We start from the raw sequence: 17540 nt of genomic DNA on the forward strand, positions 1-17540 counted from the left end.
TAAGATCCCACAAGCCTTGAGGTGTGGCCAAAAAAAAGATCAATTTGATGACTTTTTACTTTCAAAAATGTCACAGAACAATATGAAACTTATAAGTGATATAATAGTTTATATGGTTTATTTAATTTCAACAGTATAATGTCAACCACCCTCAATGTGCTATTGTAGACCTATTTGAAAATCAAGTACCATTTCCGTATCATGACAATAAAACCACTTTTTCATCTGGCTCATTTAAGGGATTAAGGTAAACTCACATTCTTAGTATGTCATGCAAGTTTTAACTTGAGTGGTAAATCGTAGAACATGAAATAGAGAATTCTATATTAGTGTGCTATTCAATTAGCTAGATTTAAGAAATCAACTTTTGAATTACTTTACAACTTTCCCAGATATCAGCTAGCTTGTACAACTGTGTGCTTCTTCATGAAAATATGAGTAAAATTCTCACCTGATAAAAGAAATAAACTAGTAAATGGCTACAACATTTTAGAAGAAATGCTTTGTTTTGCTTATGAATGCAGAAATTCTGTATTTTACCACTTACTGACTACATGATCTTGGATAAGACACACAGACTTGCTAAAATAGGTCCTCATCTGTAAATACAGAGATAATAAAAATATCACATCTCCCAGGATTGTTTCAAGGATCAAAAAATTATATATTGCATATGAAACTACTTTAGAAAATATGAAAGAAATGTGCAAATAAGACATTATTTTCATATCTCCACAGTTTTGGTCATATGATAAGCATTCAATAAATGTTTATCAAGGAAAGAAACAAACTGAAGTTGTGCATGCAAATTAGAATTCAATTTATAAAAATTCCATTTTAACTGAAACTACCTAGGAATATTCCTAAGGCTAAAATCAATTGCAGAATTATACAAATTCTGAATACAGGGGATATAGCCATATTTATGTAAGTAAAAATATAAGTTGCTACAATAAAAACATAAAAATGAGTTTTTTTCAAATGAATGATGATGTTTTTTCCCAAAGTTATAGTGATGAAAAGTCAAATGTCTATTATAATAATCCTGATTTTTCACAAAACATTTCTGGTGATCCTTTTTAGAAAAGGTTGTCGGAACCAATTTCCAACAGTTAGGGATCCTGCCTTACTATTCACCAACCATTTACTTTTTAATGCGTTGTTCTCCTCACAAAAACATCAAGGAAATCTCCAAGGTGTGTATTGAGGGAGTTGGGGAAGGCTCAACAAGGAGCTGAAACAAGAACTGTGAGCTGAAAGCAAATGGTCAAGCCAGAGTAGCCATGTGGGAAAGTATGAGTCACTGTGATCAACTAGCCTTGATCAGACTAGCCTTGTACTCTCTCCAAAGGAGGGTAGCTCAATCAGAGTCTCCCACTTCAAGTTTGAATCTTAAAAAGATTCTAAAGTGGTCCCAGGTCAGTCCTGTGCCCTAGCTCCTGGCAAACATCTCTGGATGAGATTTTTAGGTCCTCAGGATTCTCAGAGATTAAACTCAATCAAAGAAAAACTCACAAACATACAGGAAAACAAGACTCCATGACAGACAGGCAGTCAGCACAGGAGCAGTAGGTTTAAACTCTCAAGAACTTCATATATTGGAATTATCAGATACAAAACACAAGATAGCTATGTATTAATGATTAAAGAAATAAAATTAGAATAAAAGAAAAGAGAAAGGGGAAGGGAAGAGTGAATAAGAGTCAGTCAAAAGTTACCCGGCAGATCCGAAAATAAATATATAAATTTTTTATATTTTTTATATTTTAGATTTTTTTATAAATATATAAAAAATCTAATTAAATGACCAAGTTGAATTTATCACAGGAGTACAAAGTGGCTTACTATTAGAAAACCTATATATGCAATTCTAATTCTCCATATTATCAAGATAAGAGGAAAACAAATGATCTTAAAATTTTTTTTAATATTTGATAAAATTCAATATTCATAATTCTTTTTAAAAAGCCCACATATTAAAATAAAAGCAAACAAGAAACAGAAGGAAACTTCTTAACTTGATAAAAGCTACTTGTCACAAAACAAACAAGATTGGGGCTTCCCTGGTGGCGCAATGGTTGACAGTCCGCCTGCTGATACAGGGGACATGGGTTCGTGGCCTGGTCCGGGAAGATATCACATGCCGCAGAGCGGCTGGGCCCGTGAGCCATGGCCGCTGAGCCTGCACGTCCAGAGCCTGTGCTCCGCAACGGGAGAGGCCACAACAGTGAGAGGCCCATGTACTGCAAAAAAATTATAATAATAAAAAAAAACAAGATTAACAATAACAACAACAAAAACCCATATAATAAGCATTATTCTGGATGGGAGAATATAAAGCATTCCCTTTAAAATAAAGAAAAAGACAAGGATGCCTACTATCACGGCTTCTAGTCAATACTGTACTAGTAATTGTGGGCCATGCAAGAAGACAGGGAAATCAAATTAAATAACTGCTATACAGAAAACCTAACAGCATTTATAAATAAATTTTTAGAATTAATAAGAGTTTAGATAAGATTAATATGCAAAAAATCATTTGCATTTCTTTACACATACACAGTTCAAAAATATAATTTTTAAAAAGACACCGTTTATAATAACAAAAATAGGGTACCTAGAAATAACTAATAAGATGTGCAAGCCTTGTATGGAAAAAATTATAATGTAAAGTTGTCAGTTCTTAAATTGATCCATATATTCTGTATGATTTTAATCAAAATCCAAATAGAGTTTTCCAAGGAACTGGACAAGTTAATTCTAAAATGTACATGGCATTGTAAAGGTCCATGAAAAAAGCCAAGCTGTAACCAAAGAAGAAGAATATATAATGACTTTACCTATTAGCTTTTGAGATATCAGGACTTACAGAGCTATAATAATTAAAACAGTTTGATATGGAGCCAGGCAAATCAAATCAACAAACACAACAGAACAGCAAAAACAGAAATATACATATATTACATGTTATAAACCTATAAATAATACATACATATTATATACATATATTCAATATATGATACTACTGGGAAATGGATGAACCATATAATAAATTGTGCTCTCCATATTATAAATGGGGGGGGTTAATTGAATTCCTACTGTATAAAATAATTCCAAACAGATTTTAACACTTTAATGCTTAAATTAGAAAGATTTTGGATAAAATGTAGAATACATTTATTATCTTAGGCAAAGGAAGGATTTCTTAAAATACATTAAAAAGGTTAAATCACAAAGCAACTAATCATGAAATTAAACTATACCACAAAAGCCACATAAAGAAGATAAAAAGACAGCTCACCAATCAATACAAAATATTTTCAATACATATAACTGACCGCCAAAATATTATTAGCCAGAACTAAGAATCAATTTTTAAGAAGACAGACTATACCATGGAAAAAAGATAAAGGCAAATCAGGTACTCCACCAAAAGAGGAAGCACCAATAGCAAAGAAATATTTGAAAAGATATTCATCTTCCTTTACACTTTCATAGCAAGAAAGATGGTAGTAGCATAAAACAAGACATAAACCAATGTCCGTGGATAGGAAAATGGATAAATAAATTGTGGTATACTCACATCATAGAATACTACATACAACTATATGCAAAAATATTCATGAATCTTATAAACAAAATAGTTTCTAAAAACTTGCAGAAGACAACATTCAGCATGATGCCATTTTTATCAAGCAAAAACAAGCAAACGTTAACAATTTTGTTTACAGAGGTAAATGAATGTAATAAAATTTAATTTAGAAAGCAAAAGGTTTATTAACACAAAACTCTGGAGAGTGTTAACCTCTGTAGAGAAAGTGGAAGGGCAGAGCCCAGAGTAGCTTTACCGGCACTGGTAATGTACTAATACTTAAGTTGGGTGAGGAGTTCTTTTGCACTGTGCTTCATATTTTCTATATGTTATGCTTATTCTTTTGTATGTATCAACTATTTACATAATAATACTTTAAATATAGCATAACAGTGATAAGACTTCTCATATTGCACACTTTTATTTTTGCCACTCCTATTAAAATTCCACCTAAGAATGGCAGAACAGTTTGCTAATTTACAATATTTTCATCCAGTGTATGTCAATATGTTACTTTTCCATAAACAGCATATGTATGGTATATACACTTACATCATATAGACTGTGATAAATTAACCAAGAATTATAACTTACCTAATGTAAGCCTATGGAGCAGGCAGCAACTCACTTCTTGAATTTTTTCACTGATAGGGAATGCTATCATGGCTTCTACCACAATATTATAACACCTGACATTGCCACTCATGAGGACTTCAACATTACTGCCTAAATTTAAAGAAATCATAATTTTCAATAAGGTAATAATTTTCCCTTTGAAATATACATACAAAGACACCTTACAGAGATTTTAAATATATGGCAGTATAATTGCTACATTTCCAAATTTAAATATCATGTTCTGTCAAATAGCTATAAAAATACTGTTGTTCGATGTTAATATAATACGATTTAGGACTCATCTCTAGCATTAAGGGAAAGTTGCTTTATTCCTGTATTTTTGGCTTAAAAACTTAAAGAAAATAAAGGGAAAACTGAGAGTGCTTTTTATATAAGTCAAAATACGTAAAGTTTTGGCTGTAAGTTTTCAAATAAATGGATTTGGGGCCTGTTTCCGAATGAGGCACTATTCCATTGGATAACGAATTTTAATTGCTCCTTTTCCTCAAACCAACAGAAAGAAAATCAAGATTATATCACATAATAGAAGAGGTAGAATCAGCTATCATCTATTTCCTGTCCATTCCAGAAGGGCAGCAGAAGAGCAGCCAGTGTAAAAGGCAGCAAAACCGAGCTTCCTGAAGGCTCTGAGATAGACAGGGAAAAGAATGGATGAAGGCAAGAGGAGAGACATAATATTAAAATGTATAACTAAGGGATAAACATAGGTGAACCACAAAGGAAGGAAAGAATCCACTGGGAAAGGCAATTAATCAATAGAGTATGTGAACCTATGTGGAGAAAACTAATTTATATGTCTGAATGAAATGTTGACTATTCTTAAAACAGAAAAAAGGTGTTTGCAAAACATTTTTCTTTCTTTTTTGGCAAAATCAAACTAACCGTTTTCCAAAAACTACATTTTTAATGTTTAAGTTGTATTTAAAAAACACTAAATATGGAAAAAGAAGGAAATGGCCTCAACGCAATTACCTCCTTTTATTCAGAATCAAAGATACAACTTGCTCTAGATTCAAGGTAAAGTTTAAGACACTTGCTTTTTTTTTAATTTTTAGTTGCTGCTTTCTTTGACCTTTTCTTTATGAATCAGCACATTTACACTGGAGTTATGGTGATGTGGGTGGAAAAGAATGAATTTCAAAACAACCAGCACAAAATAAATAAATAAATGTATAGCCAAGGAAAGGTAAAATGAAGAATATATTCAGTTTGTTGGCAGTAGATGACTCAGAGAAGTTTAAATTCCATTTCCTATTATTGTTCTGCCCCATCTACTTCTAAGAGTTTAACTTTCCATGGATAAGAAAATGATGGATTTTATAACCATTATTAAGAACAGGCATTCTTTCACAAGGCGATTAGTCTCACATCTGTGAGATTTCTATGCCTGAAACCATATATGCATATTATATATAATAAGCTACATATGTATGAAATACAAAGCATGTAGTAATACTGTCAGTGTCTTAACCACACTTACTACATTACATTACCAGGTACTATTCTACATTTTTCACATTATTTAACTGATTTAATCCTCACAACTTCACATCTGTGAAGATGAAATTATTACCAGATAAATGCATGTGTAAATCCTGTACAAGCCCAAACAGGTAATACATGAAATACAAAATGCGCATGTGCACTTACAAAAGTAATAGAAATCTGATGTATTATTTTAATCCATTAGTATTCACTGGTAGCATACACAGCAAATTAATTTCTTCTTATTTGTACTTTTTTTGTTATAAAAGTGGCTAGATTTCATAGCATCACCCAAATGCTAAACAAGAATTACAATGAAGTTCCAATTCCTTCCTGTGGCTTTTCAGGCCCTAGGATCTGGTTATGTCTCCAGCCTCATCCATTGACTCTCATCAAGCCCTTCCCCTACCTCCATGAAATGGCACAGGAGCAGATGCTCAGGGCTCTGCATGTGTATTACACACACACGTGCATGCACACACTTATAAATACAGTTTACTGAGCTACTTTCATCCTCTTGATTCCTCTATGCTCTCTTTTGCTCCAGGATCTTTACGCTTAGGATGCCCACTGCCTGGGATACTGCCTGCACTTCTACTTCACCTCACACCTCTCCGCACACAAAGCTCTCCTCATCATTCAAGACTCTGCTGAGAGATCTTGCCCCACTCCCTGTTTGTTCTCAAAACCCTAGGTACTTCTGCCAACACTAGCCCTATGATACTTCACAATCACTTCCATGCTTATCTGTATCTTGTGGGGTACTATGGGGTCAGAAAACGAAAGAAACATGTTTATATTTTCTGCTACTGTTTCTCCAGCGCCAAGCCCAGAGCCAGTAGCAGTACAGCATCAATAAATAAAAATTTATTAAATGAATGAGTTTAGCATCTACAAGTTTCTAAATAATAAAAATATTTTTGAAACACACTCAGAAAGAAGATATATTGTAATTTTTCAGATTCAAAAATGAAACCATGTATGCAGACTACTTACAAGGAATTGCTAGGGAATATAAACAGTGCAGTACATGAAACACAATTTCCTCTTCATCTTTAAAATTTTTTAATGTACTTAGCAATATCATATAATCTTTATTCTCGACAAATTCAGTCAGTTGCTCCTCTGAAACTAAAAATTGAAAGACAAAATACCAAAAGAGCTCAAACATGATATAAAAGTTTAATTACTCAAAAATATAATATTCATGATGATTAGATAAGACAGTAGATACAACAAACATAAATTAAAAATTATATTTTAGCAAAGAGCACTTCCTAGGAATTTTATAATTGAAAAAATAGCTATTGAGGTTAAAATAATTGTTTTGACCCATATTCGTTATTCCATGTTTTGAAATGTAGTGACCATGTAGTGACCAAACAGTTCTCAGAAAAATAAAATTATTTACAATTTCATTTGAAAGATTCTAGAGAAAACTAATCAATGAATAATAAAGATGGCCTACTGAAGTGAACATATCACAATACTTAAAAAGGAGTGGTTGGGCTTCCCTGGTGGCGCAGTGGTTGAGAGGCCGCCTACCGATGCAGGGGACACGGGTTCGTGCCCCGGTCCGGGAAGATCCCACATGTCGCGGAGCAGCTGGGCCCGTGAGCCATGGCCACTGAGCCTGTGCATCAGGAGCCTGTGCTCCGCAATGGGAGAGGCCACAGCAGTGAGAGGCCCGCGTATCACAAAAAAAAAAAAAAAAAAAAAAGAGTGGTTAATGGTACATTGTTGAAGGGCAGCTCAGCTAAGTGCATGAGTTCAAGAGGAATGAACTTTAGCAAATAACAAGTAATTAGACTTTGAAATACTTTATCTTAATGGTCTGACTTCATCAGAGATCAAAAATTGTCATCATTAATTTTCATAATTAAAGTCTTGGGATCAAGCCAATGAGTTTCATTTGGAGTCATTTTATTGGGTGTGAACCTCAAAAACATGTATAAAAATCTGGTTTATCTAGCCTGAGAAGGACACTGACATAAATGTTAGTGTCACTCTTCATAATCAACATTACTTTTTGCTGTTCAACTTTACACCAACAGTCCATATAATATAATGTGAATTTGACTGGGTTCTTCTAATAAATGAGAAGTATCACCAAACCTTCTCATTTTATGAAACAGTTTCCAGAGCATAGTTTCAAATTTTGAAAATTAACTTTACACGTGCCACTAAGGCCTGGGGAACTTCATATTCTTGAGAACTTCAGAAATGTTTCTACTCTACATATACAATCACAATACTGTCAGCGCTGATCTATCAAATAAGATCGTCTTTTTAACATTCCCTGGTACTTCTCCATATGTCCTAGATGGATCCCACAATGCTGGTGAGTGATGCTAACCCTTCTTTCATGAATAAGAATGTGTCCCTTAAACTGCAGCACAGAAGATTATAAGCCCTCAAGACAGTAATTCCTCAAACTCTATTCTGCCCAATTCTTATCAAAAGCTTAGTTTCAAGATATGACATTTAGAGAAGACAGCCTGAAAGACATGCAGTTCCTCCATTCCTCTCTTCCACCACCAGAGAGCTGAGCCCCATGCCCATGCTGTTCTGACTCTAGATAGAATCTCTTTCACTGAAATACTTTGTGTTCCTTGCAAACTGTATGTATTTTATCAACTTATCCAAGGAAACCCAAGGGAGTATTTTCTCAAGTCTCCCATGAGACTGATTTTTTTCTTCTGATTAATGAGTTTACTTTTATCTCAAGTAACTTTGTAACCGATGATGTTTACCTCTTTGCCTGATAGGAAGCAAAGAACCAAATTTCTGGTCTATCCCTTTGCAAAGATACAGGATCTGAAGTAAGCAGTAAATTTAACCTAGCTGCATATCATTTTCCCTTCACCCATTTCCTCATTCATTTTTCTTTTCCTCTAATGTATTATAAATATCTATAAGCTATTTGAAGTCCTTCTGGAATAAGACAGGGAATTAAACAGTAGAATTTCCATTCCTGGAGCTTCCAGAAACTAGAGTAGGTAAACTGATATGAACACAGGGCCCACATACATTATTCTTATCCTAAACTCCTAGCACTGTTGGCTCTCACAATGACACAAAAGGTGCTCTCAAAAACTGTGGTAAATTGAACTGTAATGGAGATAACTAGCTGTGTACTCTCAGGCAGATTGCTCATTTCACTTCTCTGATCCATTTCCTCATCAAGCCAGTGGAAGGACTAAAGGTTCCAACCAACTATAAAATTACATGGTTATCTCTGTCATCATCTCAGTGCCATGTGATAAAATACAAATTAGTCTTTTTCCTAAGGGACACTTTGTAAACCCTTTATCCAGAGCCTTTAGCAATTTCTAAAACCTCTGGTGACGACTTAACATCATAAACGCAAACTTAACCTTGGCTTCACAGTATTACTTTTTCTTCCTTAACTCCTACACATACAGTTTGCAAAGTGAACCTATGCCTTGTTAAGCAATGGAAGAAAGTTTACTACAATTGCATGACTGATAATCCATGAATGAAATTCATTCTGCAAAAACAAGCAATATTTCTGAATTAACCCCATTACTTATCCTTGACTGACAATCCAACTTTTAATGAACAGTACAATTTCAGATATTTTCTTATTATCATAATTATATCCTACTTATCCCACTATAAACCATTTCTTCTTATATAAATATCAAAATAAAGAATTTGACATTTTAAATACCTCTCTCAAACAGCACATGTAAAGCTTTGCATCCAAGTTTCTGGACTTCGTCATTGGCTGAAAATGTGCGCATGGCATCAAAAATTAACAAGAAAATATCATTTTCTTCATCCAATATCAGCAAAGTGATTTTACCTATTTCAAAGAGAACAATATGCTCCAAGTAAATAGCTGCTTTAACATTTAATATCTTCATTTTTACATGAGGGCTATGAATGGTTTGTGGACTTCTCTTTTTGATGAACCACTTAATTGCCCCAGATGTTAGACCTATCAAGCTTTACAGTCTTTCTAAATGAGATAAACTCCCAGTACACTTTACTATAACTCTGTGATTCCCAATCAATACCCATAGCCAAGACCTCTTGCCCCGAATTCCTGAAACATTTCTACTTGCCTCTTAGACAACACCATCTGAATACTCCATGGCCACCCAAACCTAGCCTACTCCAGTTCCATCTCTTCATCAATAACCACCATCCAATAGTTACCAGAGAAACTACAGTCATCTTCCTTCTTTCATCCTCCCTCTCTCTTCTCATTCTCTGACTAGCCAAAGAATCAACTCATTACCAAGTCCTTCAAGTCTAACTTCTAAATATCTCAAAAACTCCTTTTGAACTAGGCCTCTCCATTTCTGTCTTGTTCAGGACCCCAACACTTCTCACCTAGAATTCAAACACAATTGCATAATTGCTCTGGTAGGCCCAAATCCCTATCTAACTAGTTTACCTGCTGCATTATATTTCTAAAACACAAATGTGATCTGTAAATCCCTTGCTGAAGTCTTCTAAGGCCTTCTCACACTCCTCAGTCTGACAAACAAGACTTTTCACAGACTACATGTGTCTCATCAGCCTCACATCCCTCCCTGCACTACTGATTCCAAACATGCTAAACTCCTTGCTCATCATGAACACATTTCTTTTGACATCTTTTTGCACTTGCACTAGCTGCATGGAATGCCCTTGCCATTTTCTGCACCAAATATGATCCTAACTTAAATCAAGAAATAACACAAACAGTACCTATTCTGTCAATAAAAACTGTAGGAGTGGTAGTCGTAGCAAACACTTCTACAGCACATAACATGTCAGACATAGGATGAAGTATTGATAGTTCACTCTAACACGTGTAAACCACCACAACCCCGTGAAGTAGGTGCAATCCTCATGTTAGATAGAGATAAGGAAACTGAGGCACAGAAGTGATGCAGTGACTTTGCCCAAAGTAGAACAAATAAGAGGCAGAGCTGGATTAAAATTAAAGCAGGTCATGACCATGCTCTTAACTCCTACAAATGAGCTTAGCTGCTCTCTTCTCTTTGCTCCTATGGTGGTTTTCTTCACATCTCTGTTAGAGTACTTTCCTCATTACATTGAAATCATTTCTTTAAATGCTTTATATCTGTCAGTGCTGTCCAATTCTGTAGACACCAATCACATGAGGCTACTTAAACTCAAATTTAAATCAATTAAAATTAAATTAAAATTAAAATTCAGTTTCTCACATTTCCAATGTTCAACCACCACATGTGGCTACTCGCCATGATTTTGAACATATACAACATTTCCTTCATTGCAAAAAGTTATATTGGACAGTGGTGCTGGACTGTGAACTTCTACATTGTAGGAACTTTGCCTCACCTGTCTGAGAGTTCTCTAGCAGCCAGCACAGAAGTAAGTGCCCAATAACTATTACCTCAGTTAACAAATAAGCCAAACAAAAAAATGATTCATAAATTAGCCTCTAATAAGTACCTGAAATAAACTCTAAAACACATTACAAACTTTCCTAAAAGCTCAAAATTCTTAATGTTACGTGGAAGAAATTAACTAGTCTTTGTAAAACACATGTCAAATTTACTGTCTACATGCTGCTAACCTTGATATATCCATTTTGGGAGATTTCTCAAATTCATAAACCTCCTGTCCATTGCCAAATGGAGAATAAATCTTTACCTCCCCCCCCACACCAAAAAGAAAAATTCCCAAGGATGAGTTTAAATAAATCATGGTTAAGACTAGTTAGTACATCCCATTATATATTTTAATAAAAGGCTCTGGTGAAGTGGTGAAAACCTTCTGGCCTTTCCTATCCCTCTTCAGTTCATTCTCTGATCTTCACCCTCTTTCTTCCTTTCTCTTTCTCCTATTGGACCTTTGTCACTTAGCATGGCCAATGAGGGCCTTTAAAAATCTTACCACCCACACATCCAGCCCCTCCCAGGCCTCTGCAATGCTGCACATGCTGTTTTCTTGACTTAAAGCACCCTTCACACTTTGAAGGAAATCCACCCTATTCTTTATGCTTAGCTTCCCTGAAAGGAGCCTTTCTTCTCAGAACCTTACATCATAGCAAGTGTCTGTCACAGCAATGATCACAACTATTGCACCACAGCAACATTCTTTGTTTTCAGGTCCATTATCCTCCAAGTATAAGTTTACTCAGGGAAAGAACCTGACATGGTTCTACTACTTTTTGGCTGAGGCAATCTCTCTATGCTTCAGTGTTCTCTAGAAAACTGAGATAAAATAATAAACTCAAGGGATGTTTTGAGGATTATGCTTTGAAAAGCATATTAAGTATTTTACACGTTAAGCCTAGCATTTAGCAAGCACTCAAGAAGAAATGCTATATATTTTTATTATGACATATTACTATTATGTCATACTCTAGAGCATATATTATAGAAAACATATTAGAGATATAATGAAGTACAATATAGTCATGAAAAGGACATGTATGGCTAACAAACTAATGAGAATGTGAGATGTGGGACCAGATCTGAGGAGCAAAGCTGGGGACAGACATTAGATTTGGGAGTAATATATAAAGTGATGTTTAAGGCCAAGATGTTGGGTGGTATTTTTGAGAGAAAAAGTGTAGAGAAAAGAGATAAGGAAAGAAAATGGAGGGGCTTTCCTGGTGGCACAATGGTTAAGAATCTGCCTGCCAATCTGCCAGTAGGGGACACGGGTTTGGGCTGTGGTCCAGGAAGATCCCACATGTCACAGAGCAACAAAGCTCATGAGCCGCAACTACTGAGCCTGTGCTCTAGAGCCCGCGAGCCACAACTACTGAGCCCACATGCCACAACTACTGAAGCCCACGCGCCTAGAGCCCATGCTCCACAATAAAGAGAAGCCACCCAGTGAGAAGCCCGCACATACAATGAAAAGTAGCCCCTGCTCCCCGCAACTAGAGAAAGCCCGCGCGCAGCAACAAAGACCCAATGCAGCCAAAAATAAATAAATAAATTTATTTTAAAAAAATGGAAAATGGAAACACAGAATTTTGGAAATCATCAATATTGAGGTTATATTATGTGATTATACTTTAAAAAAATAACATCAAAACACATTTAGCAAATGGTTTAAAATGTTTTTTTGAGTCAACATTAAAAATGTGTGTATACACTACCTGAAGTTAGGAGAAGATCTAAGGCCTTCAATCCAACTGTTGACAGGTTGACACTGGCATTATGAACTGCTAGCATTTTAAGAATCAGTCTGTAATTAAAAACAAAAATCAAGATCATACCTAGATGTTTGCTCTTTTAGATATTGTTTTTTACTCACCTACATTTTTATTCATCTCATTGTGTTTCATTCCCTATATTGAAGCTAGTGTATTTTTTCCCTGTAAACCTGAGCCAGGTTTATGATGACTAACAGGGAATTATTATGAGTCTCAATAGAAAAGTTATAACTTTTTCCTCTAAATATTCAAATTCAACTATTAACTATTTCACCCAATTCTATATCCAAAATCATATTGAGTTATATGCACCAAGGGATCAATCATTTTATATGTGATACAAACTTGTAAATTATATGTTATATACATTGATATTATTATAGAGATGTAGTTAAAATGTTAGCTTGTATATAAAAATTAAGGACCATTTGAATATTTAAATTATTGATTTTTACTATTTTTGAAAAAGAAATTGATATTTTATAACAGAAAGTGAACCTAGTCTATCAATAGTATTCAATTAGTTCAAATGCGTTAAATTTGAGCCCCTGAGTTATCAATTCTAAAATATACAATCTTTAGTCTATTCCTACCCCAGTGCTGTTTGGCTTTCTATTGTTAGAAGAAGAGAGAGCCTCCATGGCTTCACCTAGATCCAAGAAACTTGGCACATGGTCTCCAGGTGGTGAGGTGAGGAACTGAGAGACCCTGTCCTTCGACTCTGACAATTCTCCTCCTACCTATGCTGCCCCTACCTCTCCCTGCACCACTCCCACTATTCCTGACTTCAACACCACACAAGAGATTTCTCCTTTAGTACTGTAAGCCTTTGGGGGCATAAAAGTCCTTGAATATAAGGAGATACCTTTTACAATAAATATTTGCTGGTAATGATCTAATATGCTCCACTGTAGAGAGAGTGTGTCTACACTGTTCACACTACTTCTGGCTTAAAGGAGTGTAATACCTGATGAACAGAAGACGAATGAATGATGAGTGAGTGACCAAATAAATGAGTGAATGAAACTCCCTGTAGAAACGTTTATGTAAGTTAATTTGAACATTTGGTTTATACCAGAATATGACTAGATGAGTTTTCCATTGCTCCCTAAAGTTATAGATGGCTAATCTTTGGGGATCTTGGAAATTCTCATCCAAACGAAGGGACACATAACATTACAACTACTAATTGCAGGCATATTTTGTCTAATTCCTCATTAAATGCAGTATTCTTCACTACTGACTCATAGAATTTCAGAGATTAGTTTGGTGTTCAGAGAACACCTATTAACTGTAATTAGTCTCTTTTCAGAGCACAGTCTTTAGATGCTAGAAACCGAAGAACAGCAACACATGTTTATCAAAGATGGAAAAATGTATAAGCACGGACATGCTCGCCTATGAACAAACAGCTCTGATTTGTCAAAATCTGCAGCCACAGTTAATACTAATAAATAATGCAAAGATGTAAAATTTAGTTTTGCATTAATTACGTTTTCCACAAGCAATATGCCTTTGGAAGCAATTAGTATTCACTTCTCTGTGGTAAAGAAGAGTCACATTAGGTATAAAGAACACCTAAAGTTGATGACAGAAGATATTTTCTTAAATGTCAAGAAACAAAGTTATCCAAAAAGGATTTTCCTGGAAACATTTTTTTTTTCAGAAAAGTTTTTCTTAACTAATTATGGCTAAAGAAGTAGTCTCATTTAAGAAGTCATTATGTTGCAAACTGCAATAATATAGCTAGTAAATAGCTACCAAGATTTGGCTGCAGATGTGCTGAAAGATAATTTCCTCTTTTTTCTTCATTTTGAAAGCTGTAGTTTAAGCTCATTAAATATATATGTATGAATATACATAAATGTACTTTTTAAAGACAGTAAAGCATAAACTTCTAAATTACTATTTATAGAACATTTTAGTTCCCATATTTTTATTTTGAAGAAGTAGTGGTTTGTGTCAGTTCTACTATTAAAAAGTAAAAAAAGAGGGGCTTCCCTGGTGGCGCAGTGGTTGAGAGTCCGCCTGCTGATGCAGGGGACACGGGTTCGTGCCCCGGTCCGGGAAGATCCCACATGCTGTGGAGCGGCTGGGCCCGTGAGCCATAGCCTTTGAGCCTGAGCATCCGGAGCCTGTGCTCCGCAATGGGAGAGGCCACAACAGTGAGAGGCCCACGTACCGCAAAAAAAAAAAAAATCTTTCCTTGGTTTGAATTCATAAACAGTCATCAACAATCTACAACCTTATCAATTGTATAACTATTATTATATTACTAAAATAATAACAACACCTGACTTCTTACCTCAAATGTTAGTTTTCTAATTCAAATAGATTATAGACTTCTGAGTCAAAAGCTCTCTATAAATGTAAATCACTGATTCAAGGAAAACTATATATATTTTAAAGGATTTTTACTAGATTAGTTTGGATTGCAAATATAATGTATCAAGGGAAGGGTTGTCATATGTACATACAAATATTCAATGCAGTTTGTTTTTACATACTTACTGGTGAACCCCTAGGACTTCCCAATCATGTCCAATATCCTGGGGACCCATTAAGCTTTGCATTGTATTTGGACAGATTTCTATTAATTTGCATAAAAGTGACCAACCCACCTAAAAACAAGAAAGACAAATATTCACATTTTTTAAAAAAACCACACAAATAGAATATATTCAGTCAAAGAATCTCTTCATTCTTAATAGAATAGGTGGCTACATTATTTTAAAATAATTATTTTAAAACAAAATGATACTCTAAAAATGCTTACTGAGAAAAGCAACTCATATACTTAGAATACATCTTTCTTCAGAAATCTACTGAAAAGGCATACAAAAAATATTATAACATTTCTGAATGATGAAGGCAATACACTGCCTATTGTCTATATAAAAGGAAATAAAACACACATACACAAAATAATTTTAGAGGACACACCAAAATTATGAAGTGCAGGAAAGGCTATTCTCAGGCCTTCATACTTTTTAAGGCATATCTACCTGACAGATTTTCTTCTAAATATTTAGTACTTTAATTATAAGAAAAAATGAAGTAGTTTGGAACGGAGGATTAGGGAAAGTTGGAGATTTTGATGGCAAAGTGTAAGTTATCAGGAAAGACTGCTCCCCAGATAATGGAGCTAGAAAAAATAGCAAAAGAAGTAGCATTGTCTGATGACAATGTAACATCTTTCATAGGTAAAAGAGACACAGGCACTATGAGATAGAGAGGAGGTAGAATTTCTCAGTGGACCCCTCTAGATTTCTTCCGTACACCTAAATATGAGCTGATGAGATCTAGACATCACAAGTGTCCCTAAACTCTCTCACATTTCCAAATTAAGTATGATCTTACTGATGCATTTTAAATATACCTTCATTCAGCTCATTTATACATGATGCCAACTTGAATAAGCTGCTCTTTACTTCTGAAAAAAATACATTTTTTTACATACGATATTTTAATTCCAAACTGGAGATTAAATTTAACTCACTTTTCCTATTTATAGTTTCCTCCCCAAATTTAAGGACTCTTCAATTCTTTCTACTATATTACAGAACTAAACTTGATATGGTCAAAAAAGAAAATAGAAAATGCATATACATGCAGATCTAGAGATTAATGAAAAAGTGCCTAAGCACGATGTGTGATAAATACCAATATAATATGAACCCTGAAAGCAGGATTCGCTAGAATTACTCAGCGAAGAATATAATACAGAAAAGGTAGGATTTGAGTCAGATTTCAAAAGAATTATAAATTTGGTCACTCAAAATAGGGAAATGGAAACTTCCAATACTGATGAGTTGTGAGGAAGGAAAGTAAGATGCCAAATGGTGAGGAGGCTGCCAAAGAGGGGTCCATTGCTAAATGAGGCTGGATACGTGAGTTGGAGCTGAGTGGTACAGAGGGTTGAGTGACAAGGGGAGAAATCTCTATGCAACCAAAAAGGAATAATGGCATGTTTCCTACTTGTTTACAGGAATAAACAAGGGGTATTTAATAAGATAAAAGTGATTACATAAGATCTCTTTACAATATTATTTCCAGATCTTTTCTGGATTAAGCATGAATTGCTTTACTGTCATCACTTCCTCTTACATGATTTCAAATTCCTTGAAAAGGAAGCAATTTCTGACAGCTATTTTTACCTATATTTAAGTAGACAACCTCCTCCATGTAAGCCGAACAGATATTGACAATCCGGATGTCATAGAAACTGGCTATTTTTGTGCTTTCATAAAATCATCAAGACTATTTTCCCCAAGTATTTCAAAAATCAACATTTGGAACAGTTTCTGGTGGGAAATATAAAATTATAAATCACACAGGATGTTATACTCATCTCTGCACCTGCACGGCTAACTCAAGGAGAAAACCTGTTTTGCTTTGCTTGATGAAACAGCAGCATCAGTAATTGCTTTGCAAAAAGACTGAGGCAACTGAGCTTCCAAGATTAAACAGAATTGTTACCTCTGCAGCAAAGCAGAGGTAACAATTGATCCATTAATGTATTCAATTAAAAGCTTATCTTTCAAAAAGAGAAGGCTCCCATCCTGCACAGTTATAATACAATTAAATTGGTAGTTTTACTTTATTATAATTATTCTGTAAACTCAAGTATCTAAGTAATGCACAGTGGGA

At 34.7% G+C, this 17540-nt stretch overlaps 1 protein-coding gene across 1 annotated transcript in view; it reads right to left on the bottom strand.

The window, feature by feature from the left end:
* Positions 1–17540, bottom strand: part of LRRK2 (leucine rich repeat kinase 2) — a gene marked incomplete at its 3' end in the record, with an annotated part of 100374 nt that overhangs the window by 79875 nt on the left and 2959 nt on the right. Inside the window, exons 3-7 of the mRNA XM_007471478.1 lie at positions 15402–15511; positions 12834–12922; positions 9411–9545; positions 6713–6847; positions 4187–4318 (exon numbers count right to left, since the gene is read on the bottom strand). Coding sequence (XP_007471540.1) covers positions 4187–4318; positions 6713–6847; positions 9411–9545; positions 12834–12922; positions 15402–15511 — 601 coding nt within the window. The remainder of the gene's footprint in view (positions 1–4186; positions 4319–6712; positions 6848–9410; positions 9546–12833; positions 12923–15401; positions 15512–17540) is intronic.

Source organism: Lipotes vexillifer, unplaced genomic scaffold (genome assembly GCF_000442215.2).
Source record: "Lipotes vexillifer unplaced genomic scaffold, Lipotes_vexillifer_v1.1 scaffold817, whole genome shotgun sequence".
Taxonomy (NCBI): Eukaryota; Metazoa; Chordata; class Mammalia; order Artiodactyla; family Lipotidae; genus Lipotes; species Lipotes vexillifer.